This window comes from Ipomoea nil, unplaced genomic scaffold (assembly GCF_001879475.1).
Source record: "Ipomoea nil cultivar Tokyo-kokei standard unplaced genomic scaffold, Asagao_1.1 scaffold2926, whole genome shotgun sequence".
Lineage (NCBI taxonomy): Eukaryota > Viridiplantae > Streptophyta > Magnoliopsida > Solanales > Convolvulaceae > Ipomoea > Ipomoea nil.
In genome coordinates this window covers 1,428,175-1,450,065 of record NW_017619354.1, presented here as the reverse complement: position 1 = coordinate 1,450,065, position 21,891 = coordinate 1,428,175, and the positions used below count along the sequence as shown (strand labels likewise).

The 21,891-nt window shown below is 33.8% G+C and overlaps 3 protein-coding genes across 3 annotated transcripts; all 3 read left to right on the top strand.

The window, feature by feature from the left end:
* The first annotated feature begins 1,425 nt into the window (after positions 1 to 1,425).
* LOC109161622 lies at positions 1,426 to 14,919 on the top strand. Its single transcript, XM_019310106.1, has 2 exons — positions 1,426 to 1,739; positions 14,452 to 14,919. The coding sequence occupies exons 1-2, from the start codon at positions 1,475 to 1,477 to the stop codon at positions 14,691 to 14,693; spliced, it is 507 nt and encodes a 168-aa protein (XP_019165651.1). The 5' UTR covers positions 1,426 to 1,474; the 3' UTR covers positions 14,694 to 14,919.
* On the top strand, positions 11,771 to 13,107 carry LOC109161623. The gene is made up of 5 exons (XM_019310107.1): positions 11,771 to 11,882; positions 11,957 to 12,085; positions 12,301 to 12,481; positions 12,573 to 12,695; positions 12,836 to 13,107. The coding sequence occupies exons 3-5, from the start codon at positions 12,401 to 12,403 to the stop codon at positions 12,941 to 12,943; spliced, it is 312 nt and encodes a 103-aa protein (XP_019165652.1). The 5' UTR covers positions 11,771 to 11,882; positions 11,957 to 12,085; positions 12,301 to 12,400; the 3' UTR covers positions 12,944 to 13,107.
* A 3,811-nt stretch (positions 14,920 to 18,730) lies between the features above and the next one.
* On the top strand, positions 18,731 to 20,182 carry LOC109161632 (eukaryotic translation initiation factor 3 subunit E-like). Its single transcript, XM_019310122.1, has 4 exons — positions 18,731 to 18,898; positions 19,297 to 19,547; positions 19,796 to 19,933; positions 20,049 to 20,182. Exons 1-4 carry the CDS (start codon positions 18,746 to 18,748, stop codon positions 20,152 to 20,154), a joined length of 648 nt encoding a protein of 215 aa, XP_019165667.1. The 5' UTR covers positions 18,731 to 18,745; the 3' UTR covers positions 20,155 to 20,182.
* Positions 20,183 to 21,891: the final 1,709 nt, after the last annotated feature.

The window sequence follows — 21,891 nt, the reverse complement described above, 5'->3', positions numbered from 1 at the left end:
AATCTTCAAAAATTACTATTACGCAAAATCAGTATATTTGCCTGTGTAGAATTCAAATTACTATTATTATTATTATTATTATTATTATTATTATTATTATTATTATTATTATTATTATTATCATTATTATCATTATTATTATTATTATTATTATTATTATTATTATTGTTATTATTATTATTATTATTATTATTGTTATTATTATTATTATTATTATTATTTGTGTAAATAATAATTAATAAATTATTATTTTCTTATAAAATTAGACCGAATTTCAAATGAATTTTTTCATTTATTACGCAAAATTTGTTTCAATTATTCTCAGAATTATAATGATTTAATTATTCTTAAAATTTGGTAACCATTTTCCATTTTAATTATATATTGACTTTAATTTGTGGTAACAGTTCAGTAGATATTAATTAATTTTCATATAAAATTTTGTTACTAATTAAGCTTTAATAATTTTCTTTTTACCAATTAATTAATATTCATATTAGTTTGAACGGGAAAGTTGAAGATGATGATTTTACTTTTATTAACAATATAGATATAGATTATTATTATTAAGATTAGTAATTTTAATCTAGAATTGTATTAGAAATAAGAAAGTAGGAAAGAATATATTATATTAACAATTGTATTACCATATTTTAATGCACAGTTGTAGTACGAATATGAATTGTATTACCATATTTTTAACGAATATGAATTGTATTATCATATTTTTACAATATTCCGCAAACCTTAATAGTATAGGAGTCTTTTGGGCGGGAAGTTAAATTGAAGATTTTGTTTTTATATATAGTATAGATAGATAGATATAGATTACTAGACATTTTTATGTGTAGTGTGTGAAGATATGGTCTCAATATAAAAATATTTAAATTTTAAATATAAATATAAATATTTATTAATAAAAATATTATTTTAACCCATCAAATTTATAATTTATAATTTATATATTTTGGAGAAAAAAAAAAGAAGATATACAATTTGGTAGATATCATAAATTAATTATTTTATTTATAATGAAAAGTGAAAGTAATTCAATATTTGAGATAAAATTAATATAATGATTAGTTAAATTGTCACAATATTTGTTTTAATTGTCTTAATAGAATATTTAATAATAAATTTTAACAGGATATCAATAAAATCATAATTAAAGTAAGAATTCGATATACGTAGGTCCACAACTATCATAAATTAATTATTATTATTATGTTATGCATTCTCATTTTTTTTTTCAATTTATCCCATCAAATTTGTACATTCTAGTTTCTATGCATTCAATTAACCGAATCCGATATCCATGCCTTTCCATCTAAAGATGTGATTTTTCTTCTCTTTTTATTTATTTATTTATTTATTATTTTTTTTATTTGTTATAACCACCCTAAGCTACATAAAGGGCATGCTCACCCTCCCTCTCTATTTCGCACTCTCTTCCTCACACAATCTGCTGAACATCATGTCATGGGCGTCGTCGTGTCGCATCCCATCGCCTTCCGAGACTTGTGAAGAATTGAAGAAAACTATCGATAAGTTGGGTGATATTGCTGCACAATTGAAAGCCGTTAGAGTCGATATGGAAAAGAATATAAAAAATTTTGCGTATAACAGAGGAAAAAGCCGTTTTCGAAAGGAAAAAAAACAGAGGAATAAGCCGAGATCGACAAGGAATACTGGAGCAGAGACTCCTCGAATTTCAGATGTCGTCGTCAGAGTTCCAACAAAAAAACAGATACCTTATAAATGAATTGTTTTCTGTGTAAGGATTTCATGCATTTTTTATTTTACTGCCCGGCTTGTCCTGGCATTTTACTGCAAGGATTTCATCATTTATTTGTTTAATAAATAAGAGAATTTTAATCCCTAACTATTGATGTCTGTTGGAGGGGGAGAAACATAGGGGAAAGGCAGGGGAGGAGGGAGCTACGGCGGTGGAAGGTGGTGGAGATCGGCGAGGATGGGTTCGAGGGGGTGATGGGTTGGCTAATGTTGGGCTTGGTCAGGGAACTCGGCCGGCTTTTAGTGGGCCTAGTGGGCAAGAGGAATTTGGGCCTAATACACTTAGGGGCGTTTGGTTCAGGTTAGGTTATCAAGCAATATAAGATTCTCATGTTTGATTAAAGTTATGTAATTTTTTTAAGAAATGTCAATAATCTCCCTTTTAAATATTCTTAGCTATTGGAAGGAAATGTGAGATACTCTCCAATTTCTTAGGTAATCTCACATTCTTTTGTCTTATTAATAAATGTTGGGCTTTGTATTTTTTAATCAATTTATCTTATTATTATTATCTTATTTACATATCTTAGTTTTAAAACAAACATAAGAATCTAACATTTTCAGCAATTTAATATTTCTAAGTATTTCCAGCAATCTAATATTTCTATGTAACATAACTTTCCGTGAACCAAACTTCCCCTGATTAAAATGGGATTTTATTTCTGATGCTACTACCGCGTTGTTAAAAGGAATATGAATATAATTACATAAGGAATGAAATAGAGAGTGAATAAAATAGAAATATTATTTTATTATTCGGCGATGAACAAAGAGATGGATGGTGGCGGGGTACCGTCTGCCGATGCCTTACTATTGATCTTCGCCTCAAGCAGTTGTGATGGGAAAAGGGTAAAGCAACTAAATCCTCTCCCAAGTTTTTTTAAAACCATTTCAACCCACTCAGAACAAGGGTAAGGCTTTTCCCCGCAGAATGCATGATACTGAAGCTCATTATATGTGGCCAATTTGAAAACCTGGGAAATCCTCTCATTGAGCATGGAATTATGTGGAGATGCATTATTGATAGATGAGCTGGAGTTTCAGTGGATATACTTTTCAGCGTTCTTTTCTTATGATAAAAATTGTTGGCTGGTCAACAGCTAAATGGCTACCTCGTCTGAAAGATGGATAGATCGTCTCTAGTTCTAGTTGCTATTTGCTTCAACGGAAGGCTCAAACTACTGCATATGTCAAATATTTTGGTCAGTTTACATCAGAGTAGTTTCCTGTAGATATAGCCGATCGAGCTGATCCGGAACCACTATTCATCTAAGGATAAGCCAACCTGTGGTGTTGGAGGACGCTCTTCGTACTGATAAACAAATCCAATTTGCGAGAATTTTCTGTGTCGAGCAGCCACTCAAATGAGCAGCAACTAATAAATTTAATTGTTCATGATCAACAAGTGTAGCAAATTTGTGTGCTAACAAGTAGTTGAGTTCAGTGTTTAATGATTTCCTCATCCCAGCTATTGTCATCAGAATTATATTTTTCAAGCATTTTCTAATAGAGGGTAAGGGAAAGAAGACACCAATGGATTGATCTATTGCTATTCATGATAGGCTTTAATCTATTGGCTATGGCTTTGGTAAGAATCTTATAAGCCACATTGCAGAGAGCAATGGGTCTCAGATCAGCCAATTTCTTGGGGATTAGGACAATATGAGTCTGATTCAAGTTAGTGGGGAGATGACCATTACACATAGAGACAATACCATTACCAACAATATAATATCCCAGTATGTATGAAAGAAACCGGGGTTCAAGCCATTAATACCTGGGCTCTTATCTGGGTGCATTCCGAAAGCCGCTGATCTAACTTTCTCGGCCGTGAATTTTCTCATGAGAGCATTGTTCTGGAAATCTGAAACGATTAGTTGAATGCACTGTAGAATCAAGTATTGGTCCCCCGCTGAACTGTCAAAAAGGTTAAAAAGATTGGTGAAGTAGTCCTTTAAGATGATTCATCTCCGGTCCTTGCATAGCGTACCCAGTCTCCAATAGAATTGCGAAGCCTGGTAATGGTGTTATTCCTTCGCCTTTGAGTAACCATGTTGTGAAAATATTTGGAAACATCACCACCTCTGTACCAAAAAAGTTTTGCCCTTTGTTTCCAGAAGGAATTCTATTGATCAAGTAAGTGGAGGAAATCTTTCTAGGCACAAGAGAAATCTGTAAGCCCTTTGGCATCCACTCTGGAGCGGAGAGGAGAGCTTCCATGCGAAATCTGGCTGGCCTGCTCAATTTGATGATTAAGATTCCCAAGACCATTCTTCCCCCACTTCCATATTGCAAGACTACATAATTCAAATCTGGAAGCAAGATTGTACCCTTCTGAACTCTTCCAACTGCGGTCAACTATCACTCTGCACGCTTCGTCCTTGAGCCAAAAATTTTCAAACCGGAACCTTTTCCTTCTCCTTACTCGAACTTAAAGGAGCTTCAAATGACACGGCTCTCGCATCCCCAAAGATTTCCAGCCAATCATTATTAACAAGTATTCGATCAAGCTTCTCTCTAACCCAGTTAGGGCCACCTCTGCCTCTTTCCCATGTGAATTGATACCCCTGGAAATCCAAATTCCTGAGACCGCTATATTCAACTACTTCACTGAATCCTTGAATAAGCCCCTGGGGTTGGGGATTAGGGCCTATCTTTCTCTCTCTGGTTCAAGATATCGTTGAAATCACCTGAGACAGCCCAAAGAAGGTTGCAAAGTGTTGGAAAAAATAGCTTAAAATGGCATGTTAAGTGGCTATTTTGTGGTACAATTATAAGTGGGGTCCACCTTCGATTTGGGTCGGGTCAAAGGGGATTCGGGTTCTTCGTAGTGAGACGAAGAGATTGATATATTGTACGCTCAACACGGATAATGGGTGAATGAGATATTGATTCTCAAAGTAGACCCATTTGAGTTGGAAGATGAAGGGAAAAAGTGAGCTTTTGTCCCACATTGGTTTGGAAAGAGGATTTGACCCCCCTTTTATACAAGAGCTCTTTTGGAGCTTGTAGAATTGTATAGCGTAGAGGCTCTCTTGCACGCGGGGGGGGGGGGGGGGGTGCAAATCAAATTCCAACTAGAAACGAGATCGAAAAGGCTTGATTCTCGCCCGGACGAAACAGCCGAAAAAACTTCACTAACTAAGACTAAGTGGAAAGTTTCGAACTGGAGCGGCTGAACATGGCCGAAACAGCCGAAACTTCACTATGTGTGGTCGAATCTTCCAGTTTAGGCTTGCACGAATCTGTCCTATTTTGTGACCGTTGGGTGTTCAATTCTGTTGTTACGGAATTAATTCTTTGAGTTAATTCTAATTTTTAATTTGGAATTGAAACCCATGTTGATGGTTGCTATTACAGGAAGGTGGAGGGGTGCCCTTAAGTGCCTAATTAAAAGCTATTCAAATCATCCACCCCTATATAAGAGAGGGAAGATGCAGTAAAGATTTACACAGAAAAACTGAACAAGATAGTTCATCTTTTTAGCCTCAAAATTCTCTACTTCTACTCTTTCTTTAGCCATACTGTGTTCATAACCTTGCTTTGTTCACCGGATTCCTTGTTTGAGTGCTCAAACATTGAATCATAAGCTAGTTTTATCCTGGGAAGCTTAGGCCACACCGCTCCTAGCACTTTTGGGAGGTGGCAAATAAGGTTTTAAGGAAAGAGTAATCGCTTGAATCTTGCAAAAACCCAACACCAAACAGTAGCCAAATTCTCCATCTTTCCTTCCCTTATATTTCCAGAAAATAATAATCTTTTTATTGGATTATTATTTGTTTTTTCTACCAACGGATCCAACAGTCTTAAAACCTTATTCCTTGTTTTCCCGTTGGTTGTTTCTCCTAATTTCCTTGAAGAAATGGAGAACCCCATTTTGCCTGTCGTTAACAATGAGGAGGATAATGTTGTTGCAGACAACAATGGAGGAAACGAATAGTAAACGGATTAGTCGGATAAGATAGATAGATAGAGCAAATTATGTAAGTGCGGTATGTAAATGAGAGAGGCAATTTATAGTGGTTCAGAAGTGGCGTAATCTTCCTAGTCCACTTTTCTCCTTTCGCGTCTAGGAGAAATTCACTATTTTCCACACACAGTTACAATAGTGAATAAGCGCTACACAAGCACTTCTTTCGGATGTCTTGCACACAGCTACACCCAACTCCGAGTATTTCGCACACAGCTATACTCAACTTCGAGTATTTCGCACACAGCTATACTCAACGCCAACTAAGTGTCTTGCACACAGCTACACTTAGCAACTACGAGTGTTTTGCACACAGCTACACTCACAAGAGTATTTTGCACACAGCTATACTCTTTCTACAATTACAAATACAAAGGTAATTGTATCTCTCTCCAACTAGATTTGAGACTATTCAGACTAAGTCTCTAAGAATATTTGAGCACTTGCACTTTTGAATTTTGCACTTCTCTTTTGTTCACGTCTATCTTGTTCACCTCTGCTTGTATCTTCAAGTCTTCATGGCTTTTTATAGGCAATCAAATATATCCGTTGGAGTGGGATAATTTGATATTTGAATTTTGAATCTTCATAGCCTGATATTGTTGAGAATAGTAGGTCTTCAATTTTGATTTGATTGTCAACTTGCCTGACAAAATAATATTTTATCTCCACTTGATTTTCTAGTTGTTTCTTTAAAAATATTATTTTGTTGTCATATTGAATATCCAACGTATCTTTGAAATAAATTCATCTGATAGAATTTATTTCTAGGATAAGTTTTTATATTCATATCTTCATCAGTATTTTTCCGTTCTGATCAAAAAACTTCAGGCAATTTTGGATTCTTGTGGCATGTGGGTAGACTTAGAATAAATTCCTTCGAATTTATCCAATTTCTGATCATCTTGCTTCTTTGCCACATTGTGCTCCTTTGACTTGAACATTGAGCTCCTTTTGAACATTGTGCTCCTTAGCAGCATTGTGCTTGTCCGCATTGTGCTCTTTTTGGTAGCATTGTGCTCTTTTAAGAACATTGTGCTATTTTGGACATTGTGCTTGTCCGAAAACTTGACTTGTAAAAATAAGTCCTTGGGGGGAATCGATCTCGGATGTAATCATTTTGAGTAAAGACTTCTACCATTTCACCGTTAGGCTCATCTGGTTATTCTTTGCAACGCCATTCCTTTATGCTTCTTTCTCGGATGAATACTTGTAGGACCAAAATTAATTTCTCAAATTAATTTTGTTCTTCCTATGGTAGATTCCTTTTGACTCGATATTCTGATTTATGATGCTTGTACTAAAAGACCTAAAAACTAAGGGGATCTAAAGTACATTTGGCTCATCAAAACTTACAAAAATATTCCTATCAATTTTCTCTCTTTTTGATGACGCCAAAACCTATACTCAGTCATTTGGCTTGTCTTTTAAAAACAATTATTTTTCAAAAGATTTTATTAACTTTGACATAGCCAAGACAAGTTTAACATTTGATTTTGACTCTAGGAAAGGTATTTTTAGCAACTAAAATTCCTATTCGCATTTTTGGATTTTAATAATAATGAATTTTTGCATTTTTCCAATTTATGCGATTTGATACAATCTAAGCTAAAAATGTTACCTTTCAAGACAAATAAAATAACAATTAATAACAAGGAAAACTTAGTAGCATCATAAACAGATAATTCGAACCATAGATTGTTCCAAGTTGTTCATGGGTTCATGTTCTCGTGGACCATACAAAAACAAATGTGACAATCATACAAATCATCTAATGACTTTGTTTCTCCTCTCTTCAAGCACATGATTTATATGATTTTGAACATCAATGAAATTGTCACTAATGGCATAATTGTTGCATACCTGCCCAACCGAATAATAGTTGAATGCTTCAATGATGTTGCTTCCGGGCATTATACCTTCTTCATACCATATGATGCACTGTTCTAGACTTTTTCCATTTTGTAGCTCGGCATCATTGACCTTGATATAGTCCTTTAGAACCATGATCATCAAAGCTCTAGCATAGCTTTTAATCCTTCTGAAGTTCTCATTCGAAACCCACAGATTTTGATCACTTGGACCACTCTTCTTCATTCCCTTTGGTAGATCATTCAAAGTCACCAACTTTGGCATTTCAACTCTACCATCTCTTGGTGTGGATTCCAAATAGAGAGCTGCTTTGTTATACCAATTGATTTGCTCAATATTTCCACCTGCACAAACAATGTCACGAAAAGAACGGTTAGTGGTATTTGCACTGCTTGATCCTCCTGGACTGCCAGCCTCACCACCACCGAACCAATATTCTAATCCTCCTCTTCTAGCAACATTTCTGCCAGCAGATCTGCCTCCTCCTCCTCTAGTACTGCTTGTACCAACATTTCGGGTAGCCATGGCAGTCATCATCATTTCAAGCATGCCTTCCAAATGACTGAATCTCTCTTCCCCCTTTTTGGTGTAATCAATGAGTGTATAAATTGATTCACGAAGAGATGAAATAGATTCGGAAATATTTTCATATGAACCTCGAAGGCAGCCCACTTTGGTGTTGACGGAGATGAGATCCGTGTGGACATCACTAATCTGCTTCTCATGTTGATGAACAACATTGAGAATTCCTTGGCTTTGGTTCATGGCAATTGCTTCATTTGCCTTTCCAGAATTCTTGAGGATTTGAGAGAGTTGGATGTAGAACTCATTGAGTTGCCCCTTGACATTTGCATTCAATCCTCCAACTTGTCTCTCAAGTGCTTGGTGTGTGTCGATCAAATGTTGTTGACTCCTCCGATTTTCATCAAAAGATGTTTCGAATTTTCCTCCTTGAGTATTGACAACATGATCCACATGAGTGTAGATGCATTGAAACATGCTTTCCATTCGGTCAACAAGGCTTAGTACAACATTCTCCAGATTTTTCAAATTTTTCATTTGAGGTTGTGCCATCAATATCTTGCTCTTCTCGGGTTGTGGGAACACATCTTGCTCATTCTTGAGCAGAATTGACTTCAAGCATGTGAGATTGTGCTTGATTTTCCACTTGATATCCTTCTCTTTCCGGTGTGTGTAACACATGCGTGTCACCTTGTGCACTTTCTGCATGAATGGATTGAATTTCCTCCGTGTGTTGGCTAACTTGCATGGCATTTTGATCTTGACTTATTTCAGTGAGATTCAACACACTCACATCATATAAGCCACTGTCCATTAAATGTGCACCACATGTGACATTTTCTTCTTCTACATTCCTTGTGACAAATTCATCAATATCAACTAGGAAATCATCTTCGGTAAGCATATCTCCTTGGACTGTGCCATCAACAGTAGTCTCGGCCAACTTAGCTTTTAATTTGTTCACAAATATTCCATTCACAGTAGACATCAAAGTTGCATGGCCAACATCAAAATTACCAATCCAATTCAAGGAAAATAATTCTTCTTCTTGCATACTCGGTCCCTTTGTCATCAACTCTTGATAAGAACCAAGTCTCAATTTTCTCCAATTTAGGACTCTTCGGTATTCATTCACCAATACCAAATCAAGTCCATCAACTTGATAAATCTCCTCATTCAACACTGTTTCCAATTCGGCAATTTGGGAAAAAGGATTTATGAAACTTTGGCTTGTGTTGGGATTGTGACTTATGGTAGGATTTTGGCTTGTGGTAGGATTTTGACTTGTGTTTGGATTTTGGCTTGAGGTAGGGTTTTCATGAGATTGAATTGAGGGTTGAGAAGATAAACCAAGAATTTCTACAACTGGCCTTTTCCTAGCAGGAATGCCTCTCAGTTTCCTTTTTCTCTTGGAGTTCAAAGATTTATAGTAATCACTCATCTTAAATATTATTTTAATTGTAAATATATTTATGTTATAATTTTATCATATGAATTCACACATAATAATTATTAAATAACAAAAAATTTATATATGAATAAACCTCATATAGGATATATTTTTATAACATATTTTCCGTGCATCGCACGCGACAAATACTAGTGAAATAATAAATCACATAATTATTTATTAGAAAAGAGTTACATATCCCATACTTATAAAAAGTCTTTTACACTAAAACTACTAAGAGTTCAATATTGCATCTTGTCATGACACTCAAGAATCAGCTGAGCTAATCATGCCAAAAAATTGTCCATAGTCTTGGTCTTGCTAGGGCCGGATTTTAGGCTGTGCAAGCTGGGCTACCGCACAGGGCCCCCAAATTTTTGAGGTCCAATATTTAATATTTACCAAGCTAGTTTTGAAATAAAAATTAAAAGTTTACAATTAATCTAAAAAGGTTCTATGAAGAGATGGTAAAAATATGTATTTATTATATTTTAACTTGGAGGTCAAAGGTTCGAAACTCACATATGTTACTTTTAAAAATTAAGATTTTGGAGGGGCCTCAGTTATTTACCAGAACAGGGCCACAAAAACATAAAATCCGGACTTGGGTCTTGCGCCAATTTTAGGATCAGAATTTGGAGTTGGTTTTGGAAGGAGTATATATACATACATTAGGCTTCTTTGGGTTTGGCTGAAACTCTTGACTTTGTAATTTTGCTCGCTTACAAAAACCAGACAACAACACAAAACTCTTGAACCATTTATTATACAGCTCACTCAGCTCACCGTGGTCCATTTCTCTTCTCAGGTCTATTTTTCTTCTTCTTCTTTCACCTGTTATTAACTTGCTTATGGAGTTTGTTTTTTGCTGGGGTTTTATCATCTGCTTTGGTTCTCATTCTGTGATTGGTTTTCTGCCATAAAGTCTCCACCTTTGTGGCTCTGTTCATATACCCAAGATAGCTCGCATTGATTATGATTTGACCTTGGCTTCTAGGCTGTCTGTCACTGCATGGTAAAAGTGACAGCTAAACTTAACTTCTGTTCTGTTGTGTTGCCCTCACAGATAGTTCTGTTTGTTAACATTCCCAGAAATGTGTGTTTGCATCTGATTCTTTGATCTGAGGCTGGAGTTCTAAGTAAAATGTTTTAGTTAGATTCTGTCATTTTTGTTGGTTCTGGTTTTTCTGATTCAGACTGATGAGTAAACTATTGATGGTCATGTTTTTTAACCTATTTTTTTTTTTTTTTTCATGTTGTTTGATTTGTTCTGTAGTATTAAACTATTAATTTAACTAAGACTTTAAAAGTCTTTTTCTTTTTGTTTTTTTCCTTGTTCATATTGAGATATTTCTTCATCCCCTCTGTCCATGAGAGCCCCAAAGTCTTACAACTCAGGCTATTCATTTGAGTTTTACTGTCTGCTTATTTGGTTGTTTTTCTTTTTGTTTTCTTTTAATTCAGATTTATTCAATTAAAGTAGGCTTTGAACTTTGGGAGTCTAAAATTATCATGTGCCCGTTTGTGAATACTGAGAATTTGGTTGTTGCAAATTTGTTTGGCTTTTCTTGAATCACCCCTGATTGTTGCAGAAGAGCTGCTGGGATGTGTTGATCTCAGCATCTCAACCTCCTTTTATGACATTCAAGGTAACTAATGATTTGTGTTGATAATTGCAATCAAGACACATAATTAAGGAAAACATCAAATTAAATGTTTTGTGTGTGAAAATGTTGAGGTGTAGGGATTTGTGGGATGCTCCTGTGATCTGACATTTTTTTTTTGTCTTTGGGGAATCCTAGGAAAAATGGGCGGCTGTGTTTCAAACCCAACCAGAAGATCAAATCACACAGAGTGCCCTTCCCAAAGTGTCGAAGGTTTCGTAGGAAGAGGCCTTGCAGTGTGTCTGTTGCACCAATGGAACAGTTTTCTGGTGTGGGGAATTACGGGAGAGATTTCGATGCAGATGAGTTTATACTGGGTTTGCTTGAGACCCAAAATTCCCTAGACTCCTTTTGAGATTGAATTTTGCTTGTTCTATTATTCCAAATAACACTCCCTTTTATAGGGTTGATTACAAAGGTTTCTAAACTAAGAATAATTATTTGGTAGCTTCTAAATCTAAATAATTAATCTACCTAAACTAATTTTGAAGACTAAGAGTAATAAGCTAATTAATTATCTCAGAAGATATCTCACATTGCTCAGCATCTTCAATTGCCTACTGTAGAGCCACACGATAAAGTTCCACCGCTTCTGATCATTAATATACAGGTATGGTTACCTGAATTTAATCGGTTTAAATTTCTAATACTAGTCAAGTAATGTTTCTTGATTAATTCTACAAGCTACCAACATATCCCGCTTCCCTGTTCCTTGGAGACGGGGATGGGGAAGGAATGAGCCTCGTCTTGTATTTCCAATTATCAGAGAACTTCGAGAAAGAGACTTCGCCACAATTTCAAGACAGCATAAAGGTTCTTTTAACATTGGCATTATCGTTTTCTATGAATTGCAGTGTGTGATGTTAATTCTTTTTCTTTATTTGCCCTATTTATCTCTGAAATAGCTACACCAAAAAAAACCTCAAATGGAATTGACAAAGAGTGATGTGACACAACGATCTAGTTATTGTTCTGTCACAAACAATCTGTGGATTAATTAACCGTGTCTTTACTGATTTTTTCTTCAGAGACTTGTGATGGATGAGGTAGAAACCGTCAAGGGTTTTGCAAAAGAATCAGCGGTGCCATACCGGGAGAGACTAAAAATTTTGGTTGGCGTCGTGAATCATGCAGAGAAGAAGCTTTTGCGTGCCTACAGGCTACAACAATAAGCCAGTACTTTCACGTCCCCAGCACGCTTTCTATAAGGTACACATATTTCGATTAGAACAGGATGAGCATTCGTTATCACAGCGTATTGTATGTACTAAAATGAACTTAGCAATGATCTTATTCTCAGGGTCCAAACTATTTTGAAATCGACCTGGATGTTCATCATTTCAGCTACATTTCTAGGAAAGGGCTTGATGCATTCCGGGAGAGGTTGAAACATGGGATACTTGACTTAGGATTAACGATCCAGGTATATACTTCATTTCTTCCGTCATAAACATTTTTTCTCAAGCAAATTAGGCAATATTATATTGTTCTATGAAGCTAAGAGAAATTAAAACATAAGATTAGATTTATACTTTGCATTTTTGTTTTGGACAATTAATGTAGGCTCAGAAGGCGGAGGAACTGCCAGAGAAAGTTGTGTGCAACATTCGACTGAACAAGATTGATTTTGTAAATCATGGGCAGATACCTCAATTTGTAATACCTGTATAACTTCAACTCAGATCAGGTGGAAGAGAATTTAGGGTTTATTATTGAATTCTTAAGCCACAAGAAATTTCTTTACCAGTAAAAGGTGACAGTTGTGGAATTCTAGATGTGGTGGTCTATTCACTATTGGAGATAATGATGATTATATTGTTGCCTTTGCTTGTTCATCAAATTTTCTTTAGCCCAATTCTGCAATGCAATTATTGATAACCCCACTGTTGAAAATCTACTTCATCTCCATATTTCCTTGCAAATTATATCATTTTCCTAACATTCATGATTCAAAATAGCAAAAGAAAGATGTAACATAGTAAGAGATTTTGACTTTTTAGCAACAATAATTGTTTCAAATTAAAATTTAAACAAGGAAAGTCAGAGACTATAGTAAGAATAAAAGTCAAAGAGATTGGAGGTTAATCACCAATTCACTATTTATGTGTTTTATTCTTCCAAAGGGAAGAGCATGTCTAACTTAGTTTTCTAAAATTTAAAAGATTATAAAATATTTTTCTAATTTTCTAAATTAGAAAAATGACAATGAAACGTATTATTCGTGACCTCAAAAAGAAAATTCTTTCATTAGTTAATGCATTATTATTTTTCTTTTAAAATTATTGTGTACGTATTCACCTTTTACAAAATATTACTAGGCATTTTTACTTGTAGTGTGTGAAGATATGGTCTCAATATAAAAAATATTTAAATTTTAAATATAAATATAAATATTTATTAATAAAAATAATTTAAAAATATTATTTTAACCCATCAAATTTATAATTTATATATTTTGGAGGAAAAAAAGATGATATACAATTTGGTAGATATCATAAATTAATTATTTTATTTATAATAAAAAGTGAAAGTAATTCAATATTTGAGATAAAATTAATATAATGATTAGTTAAATTGTCACAATATTTGTTTTAATTGTCTTAATAGAATATTTATTAATAAATTTTAACAGGAGATCAATAAAATCATAACTAAAGTAAGAATTCGATATCAAGGAAATTGCATCTCAAATTCCCGATGTAATTTTTTGTTTCGCTAGGCGATCTGCGAATCGTGCGGCCCATGCTATTGCACAGGAAGTCGTTTCTATGCCAGATTGAGGGGAGTGGTATGACTATCTCTCTTCTTTTCTTGTTAATGTTCTTTCATCTGATTCAATGAATTAAGTTCTTTCCTAAAAAATAAAAGTAACAATTCAATATACGTAGGTCCGCAGCTATCATAAATTAATTATTATCTTGTTTTATTTTTTTTTTTTCAATTTATCCCATCAATTTTGTACATTCTTTCTATGCATTCAATTAACTGAATCCGATATCCGTGCCTTTCCATCTAAAGATGTGATTTTTCTTCTCAATTTGTTTTTTTTTTTTTTTTTTTTTTTTTTTTTTTTTTTTTTTTTTTTTTTTGTATTGTTATAACGACCCTAAGCTAACTGCATAAAGGGCATGCTCACCCTCCCTCTCTCTATTTCGCACTCTCTTCCTCACACAATCTGCTGAACATCATGGCATGGGCGTCGTCGTGTCGCATCCCATCGGAGGGTTATGATGAAGAATTAAAGAAAGCTCTCTGTGAGCTGCGTGCTATTGGTGCAGGATTGAAAGCCATTATAGCCAATTGGGATAAGGATGTGAAAATTTTGGCCTTTAACAAAGGAAAAAGCAGAGGAAAAAGCCGGTTTCAAAAGAAAAAAAAACAGAGGAATAAGACGAGATCGGCAAGGAATACTGGAGCATAGACTCCTCAAATTTCAGATGTCGTCGACAGAGTTCCAACCAAAAAAACAGATACCTTATAAATGAATTGTTTTCTGTGTAAGGATTTCATGCATTTTTTATTTACTGCCCTGCTTGTCCTGGCATTTTACTGTAAGGATTTCATCATTTATTTGTTTAATAAATAAGAGCATTTTAATCCCTAACTATTGATGTCTGTTGGGGGGAGGGAGCTACGGCGGTGGAAGGTGGTGGAGATCGGCGAGGATGGGTTCTCAGCAAAGGCAATCGTTATGCCTTGGACCCGTGTCCAGCATGCTTGCTGGACACGGGTAACAGTGCCGTTAGGCACTGTTATCTCCTTTTTTTTTTCTTTTTTTTTTTTTTAATTTCAGATCACTTTGTTATAGAAGTATATGTTCATAATTTTATTACTATATGTTAATAACTATACATTCATAACTCCATAACTGTACGTTCATAACTCTATAACTGTACATTCATAACTCTATAACTGTACATTCATAACGTCATAACTGTACATTCATAACTCCATAATTGTACATTCATAATTTTCGAAGCTCTATGTTCACAATTTTAGAGCTCTATGTTCATAATTTTATCACTATATGTTCATAATTGTAAGTTCATAATGTTAGAGCTCTTTGTTCATAATTCGATCAATAACTGTACATTCATAATCTCATAACTGTAGATTCATAATCTCATAACTGTAGATTCATAATCTCATAACTGTAGATTCATAACTCTATAACTGTACATTCATAATCTTCGAAGCTCTATATTCACAATTTTAAAGCTCCATGGTCATAATTTTATCACTATATATGTTCATAATTGTAAGTTCATAATGTTAGAGTTCTGTGTTCATAATTTCATAATTGCATAACTGTACATTCATAACGGCATAACTGTACATTCATAATCAAAAAAAAAAATAACGCCGTTAACGCTGTTAACGGCAAAACACGCGCGAAATTTTTTTTTTTTAACTAAATGACGCGTTTTTTTTTAAAAACGACGTCGTTTTGGGTCCGTGTCCACAATTCAATGTGGACACGGGTCCAGAGCATAATTTGCCCAGCAAAGGAGGGCCGGCCAAAGTGTGCCGGGTCGAGGGGGTGATGGGCTGGCTAATGTTGGGCTTGGTCAGGGAACTCGGCCAAATTATATCGTGCACCGCGGTGCATAATCTATTATGCACCGCGCATCAAAACGATATCTTTTTCTTTATAATAAAAAGAAATGGCATCCGTTTCGCATCCTTCTGCAAAAAGTAATAGTTCAACACAACTCCATTTCGATATAACTAAGTTTCATTCGAAATTTATAAACTCAAATATGTGAAAATGTTATTTAATTTTATTTTATATAACCTATAGTTTTATTAAAACACAATTACATGATCATTTTCATAGTTTTATTAAAACACAACTACATGATCATTTTCATATAATTACAGCTTCATTGTACAATATAATTTTATTAAAACACAACTACATGATCATTTTGATATAATTACAGCTTCATTGTATATTAATAATATACATTCAAATATGCGAAATGTTATTTAGTTTCATTTTATATACACCAGTTTCATTTCACTACAACTACAATATTATTTTGATATAACTACAGTTTCATTTGATAATATAAAAATGATACGTGAGACGTGTCGGTCTAGTTACAATGTAGTGTCAATTGGTAATTAACATACAAAAAAATGTGCGTTCCGTTAACACTAACGGCGCGTCGTTTCTTTACTTAAAGAAACGGTGTTGTTTTGACTGCGGTGCACGTGTACCACGGTCCACGATATAATGACCCTGCCGGCTTTTAGTGGGCTTAGTGGGCAAGAGTTCCATTTAGGAACAAACTTTTGTCTTTTTATATACTGTTTAGGCAAAACATTGTTTCTTTGAGGCTTCGGCCTAACAGTATTAATTTTGACATTAGTTTGGTAACCAATTCCTTGTCTCACTGTGCTTTCTTGACCTTTTACAAATTTTACCACTTGAACTTTATTATTTAAAGTAGTAGTAGAATTGGCCAAGTTCTTGGAGGCTTGAGAACACGATGGATCATAACCAAGTCCGGTTTTATCACTTGAGGGTTTTTGCATATTTACCATTTTGTCCATTATTTTGGATGAATGCGTAAACGTTGCTATAACCTCTCTAAGGTTGTGTTCTCTCACTTCCTTTGATTTACACTCTTCTTGAAGACAAATAATTTTATCTTTCAAGTCTTTCACTTCAAGTAGAGCATTTTGCAATTTCTCATTTAATTGATCTGTTTCAAGAATCAGATGATTATTGCGCTCTTTGAGTTGAGAGTGAGTGTCCATTACGGTTTGACATTCTTCCATTAAGTGAAAGAAAGACTCTCTAGAAAATGAAGAATTGACAGAATCATAAGATTTAGATGTTACCTCATTTTCTTCATGTCCATTTGTCATAAGACACATGTCCTCGTAGGGTGTGTTGTTGGAGATGCTCATGCAAAACATTGCGTTGTCATCCTTTGAGGTGTCACTTTCATCACTTGAAGATTCTTCCGACTCACTTATTTCAAGTGGGTCACTAATAAGTGTTTTTCTTCTTTCCTTTGTGAACCTTTTATCTTTGGGCTTGAATTCTTCCTGTTGAGAGTTAGAATTCTTCCTAAATTTCTTGACAAAGAGAGCAAATTGATCATTAGGCAATAATTCAACATTTTGTACTGACCTTGAGGTTGATGGTTGCTTGGCTATGAGCGCGTTGTTTTTCTCTTCATGATCTTCTTCTATTCTTGATTTCATCTCGAATTCATAGGCTTTTAGATCACTGAACAACTTATCGATTGATAAGGTTTTTAGATCCCTTTTTTCTCTCATGGCCGTGACCTTCATGTCCCATGTGCAGTGGATGGTAGACCACGTAGAACTTTCCGGCCAGCCCCGACACGTGGAGAAGCACGTGTCGTCCCCTCCGTTGCCTCGCTGCCCCTGCCAAGGGTCGACGTGTGTCTCTCCTCGTCTTCTGTCCAAGGTTCCTCGGTCGGGAAATGAACATGTCGATCGGGTAAGGACCGGTCGGGAACCGACCAGGTTTCTCTTAAGAATCCCGACCTGTGATCTGTAAAAAGAGGAGGAAAGAGGTGAAGCTGCCCCGGTCGGGTAGGGCCCAGGCCGATCGGGATATCCCTATCACAAGCTATTCAAACTATTGATATTTTTAACATAAATATAGATTTTATATAATATTTCATACTATATATGTATACATATACATACATATAAATAAATATTTAAAATTAATTATTTTTATCACTAATATATTACATTAACATGTTCAAAATAAATACTTTAAAACATGTTGACATTATATATCAAAACTTTAGACATACTAATTTAATATATTAATGATAAAAATAATTAATTTTAAAAATTTATAAGATAATATATGAGTAAGAATATAAATATCATGATACGTTTACCCAATTTGAATGGAAGAAGGGGAAGAGGCAATTAAAACCCAAAAATTGCCCTCATGCAGGATGGTAGAGCTATAGGAGAAAGCGCGAAAAATTTTCCATTATAAGATTATACAGCCGACTTCTGAAACAAAACAAAACCTTTTTTTTTTAGTTCTTTATCCTTGGGAGGCTGAAGCTGAACTGCCAATCTCCAGAGCGCAAGTATGGCCGCTAAGTACGATAATGAACAATCAGATGTGTTTCTTGGTGTCTTGGTCCCAATATTATACATCTGATTTATTATTTTGCTTAAAGAGTGTGTTTTGATGAATAAATCTGAAATCAATATCATGAATTATGGCAGATTAGCCCCTTTCATATGTTTATTATATTTGGCAGTTGGCAAAATTCTTCAAGCTTCTAATAATTACACATGTGTTTGATTTAGGACTGTATGGTTTTGACTTTTAGGGATTTTTTATACAAAGATTATGTTGCTGACATCTGTCTGTACTTGTCCTGAGAATAATAAAATGCATGTTAGTTAGCAAACATAGCTTTATATTCTATTCTGATAGATGGGTGTTTCTATACAGAAATGGTGGATCGAAGAGCTGAGGTTGTTGCAAGGTTGAAGGCACTAGAGGAGGCCGCTGCCCCATTGGTTAAATTTTTGCAGAATGCAAATGCAGTTCAAGAGTTAAGAGCTGACAAACAGCACAATCTTCAATTACTCAATGATCGATATCAGGTACATAGGATTTAATATGGAAAATTTGATTTGAAGTACCAGCAGTTAATTTATAGATTAGGCTTTTTTGAGGTTTGAGACTATCAGTCTATGATATCAAGTTATCAATGCTGTCAGATTGAATCTCTGCAGCGGAGTATGTATAACTTGTTGAAGATTTTTTTTTATTTTTTTTCATTTTTTTTTTCTGATTGAAAAAGAAGGTGGAAGCATAGAATTTAGATGCCCACATTTGAACCAGTTAAACGATGAATATAAATTTTCTGTTCTCATGATCATTGTCATACATGAAAGCATTAAATTCTCACGTGTCTCATGATAAAGTTATAAACCAATTATTATTCAGTAAAGCTCCTATATTTCCTGACACCATTAATGTGTACAATTGTTTTTCTCAGATTGGTCCAGAGCAGATAGAGGCATTGTATCAGTATGCCAAATTTCAGTTTGAATGTGGTAATTATTCTGGTGCTGCTGATTATCTGTATCAATACCGGGCTCTTTGCACAAACAGTGATGGGGTCTGCTTGGGCAAAAGAGTTGAAGAGGGCAATTTTTCAACTGTGCCATTGAGGGATGAATTCCTAGAAAATGCTCGCCTTTTTATCTTTGAGACCTACTGCCGCATTCATCAGCGCATTGACATGGGGTATGTGTAACAAATACTTCTGTTACACCCCACTTAACACTCCTTTGCAATCATCATCTCTGCTCCACCAAACATTATTGATCGCATTAAGCACTAGACAATCTCTTAAATGCTGGAAATCTCAATGCTTTTTTATCAACCAAAACTAGATAGATATTCAGGAGTCCCTTTTATAAACTCTAGCTTTATACTCTTTGCCATTCTAGTAAGAGTACATGTGGCATAATACTTGACATTATTTGTTACAGGGTTCTTGCTGAGAAACTAAATTTGAATTATGAGGATGCGGAGAGATGGATTGTGAATCTTATCAGGACTTCCAAGCTCGATGCTAAGATTGATTCCGAAACTGGAATTGTTATAATGGAACCTACTCATCCCAATGTGTAAGTTCGATAGGAAAAAGTAGATAGTGATTCGATTCATATTAACCTACTAACAATTCTATGATTGTTTCTTTTTTTTTTTTTTTTTTTTTTTTTTTTTGGGAATCATACACAGTTATGAGCAGCTAATTGATCATACAAAAGGTCTTTCTGGACGTACATACAAGTTGGTGAGTCAGCTTCTTGAGCATGCCCAGTCACAAGCACAGCCGACCAGATAGTTTCGGTATTGAAGCCAAAGGATTGTTTTGGTTTAGTTACTTATTTAATGCTCTTGTATTGTGTTAGTTTTATGGAATTCCAACTTTTTAAGATTAATGGATTTTATCATGGTACTATTTATCATTCAGTAACCAGTAGTGTAGTGTTCCTAATTGGGTGTCTAATTCTTTGATTATGCGAGTAGTGAAAATTTTGCTATTTAAGTTCCGGGTCATATTGAACTCTTAACAAATTTCATGTTCCTTTAACCCATTTTAGATTTTTGTTTAAAAATGGGTATCATTCCATCTTATTGGCCGGTGATGTAATTTTTAAGTTTGGATTAGTATTTTTAGATTTTTATTTTGATTTTTTGGTTCATATTAATGTTTTTGAATGTAATTATATTATGATCAATTTCCTTGATATTTTGTTTTTGTATTTTTTAAAACATTTTTTCATTATAGGGTCATACACAACCAAAAATCAATATTAGTAATTATTTCAATTCCAATTCCAATTCCACTCTACTACCAAACACACCCTTAATGTTGAAATATTAAAACAATATAAAATAATATTTAATAGAAATATAATGACAAATGACAAATATAATAATAACAACAACAACAACAAAACAACATGTTTGCATTCAAAAAAAAAAACAACAATAATAATAATAATTAATAATAATAATAATAATAATAATAATAATAATAATTATTATTATTATTATTATTATTATTATTATTATAACTTGGCATCCAAATTAGTTAGAAAAACATGGAGTGGCATTCAACTTAGCAATTAATTACCTGGTGATTACATGTAATAAAAATTAAAACTGGTTGACTTATACTTTTTTCTCTCAAGTTCAAGAAAGTCTATTTGAAACTCTTTTTTTTTTTATTCAAAAACTTAATTGTATGTTTTGAAAAAATTCAATGATATATTTGATTATTATTATCTTAGTAAAAGAATAATTATGGACCAAAACTTATAATAACTCTAGAAAAAAAAATCACAAAATTTTGCTTTCTTTATATTTTTCTAATAAAATTAAAATTTAGCATCACATTCCGTGTATAAATTATGCTGGTGTCGCCTGTCGAACAGTAGGTATTTTGTTTGTGTTATCTTATCTACTATGTGACGATTAACAGAAACTGGTACGACGCAAATGTCGCTATCCTTATCAATAGGAATCGCAGGTTTAATCTGGAACTAACATAACCCAATCAAGATAAATACATGGAAGATACTATGAGGGAATAAACTACACTTGTATTGACGTAAACCAAGACTATAAATAGTATACAAAAGAGAGTAAATAGCAAGGAATTACAAAAATCATTCTAACACAGCTATTTTATAAGAGCTTAATTAGAACAAATACATAGATAAGAAATGTCAGCCACATATATCTTATTAGATACTATATAAAATTCATAATTGTAAAATTCATATTATATTTAAAAGCATTGTTAATAATTTGAGTAATAATTATAAAATTATCATTAATTGTTAAAAATTTTAAGTATGGTAAATGATTATATATAATTTTGATAGTATTTTATATATATATATATATATATATATATATATATATATATATATATTATTACTAATACAAATTATTACTAATAGAAATGTAAAGATATAAGAATAATTTATGCGATGTATAACTTAATAAGCATAGGAATAGAGACATAAATAGGGTTGTTAACCTCAATTCATATTATAAGTTTTTTTTTTTA

What these genes read in the sequence shown, in the direction of transcription:
- LOC109161622 (XM_019310106.1), top strand. Translation starts at nt 1,475, where the DNA reads ATGTCATGGGCGTCGTCGTGTCGCATCCCATCGCCTTCCGAGACTTGT. An exon ending in CGTCGTCAGAGTTCCAACAA is followed by an intron (nt 1,740 to 14,451) that starts AAAAACAGATAC and finishes CACACAATCTGC; the next exon opens with TGAACATCATGGCATGGGCG.
- LOC109161623 (XM_019310107.1), top strand. Translation starts at nt 12,401, where the DNA reads ATGCAGAGAAGAAGCTTTTGCGTGCCTACAGGCTACAACAATAAGCCA. An exon ending in CCCAGCACGCTTTCTATAAG is followed by an intron (nt 12,482 to 12,572) that starts GTACACATATTT and finishes TCTTATTCTCAG; the next exon opens with GGTCCAAACTATTTTGAAAT. An exon ending in ACTTAGGATTAACGATCCAG is followed by an intron (nt 12,696 to 12,835) that starts GTATATACTTCA and finishes CAATTAATGTAG; the next exon opens with GCTCAGAAGGCGGAGGAACT.
- LOC109161632 (XM_019310122.1), top strand. Translation starts at nt 18,746, where the DNA reads ATGGTGGATCGAAGAGCTGAGGTTGTTGCAAGGTTGAAGGCACTAGAG. An exon ending in CATCAGCGCATTGACATGGG is followed by an intron (nt 19,548 to 19,795) that starts GTATGTGTAACA and finishes TATTTGTTACAG; the next exon opens with GGTTCTTGCTGAGAAACTAA. An exon ending in GAACCTACTCATCCCAATGT is followed by an intron (nt 19,934 to 20,048) that starts GTAAGTTCGATA and finishes AATCATACACAG; the next exon opens with TTATGAGCAGCTAATTGATC.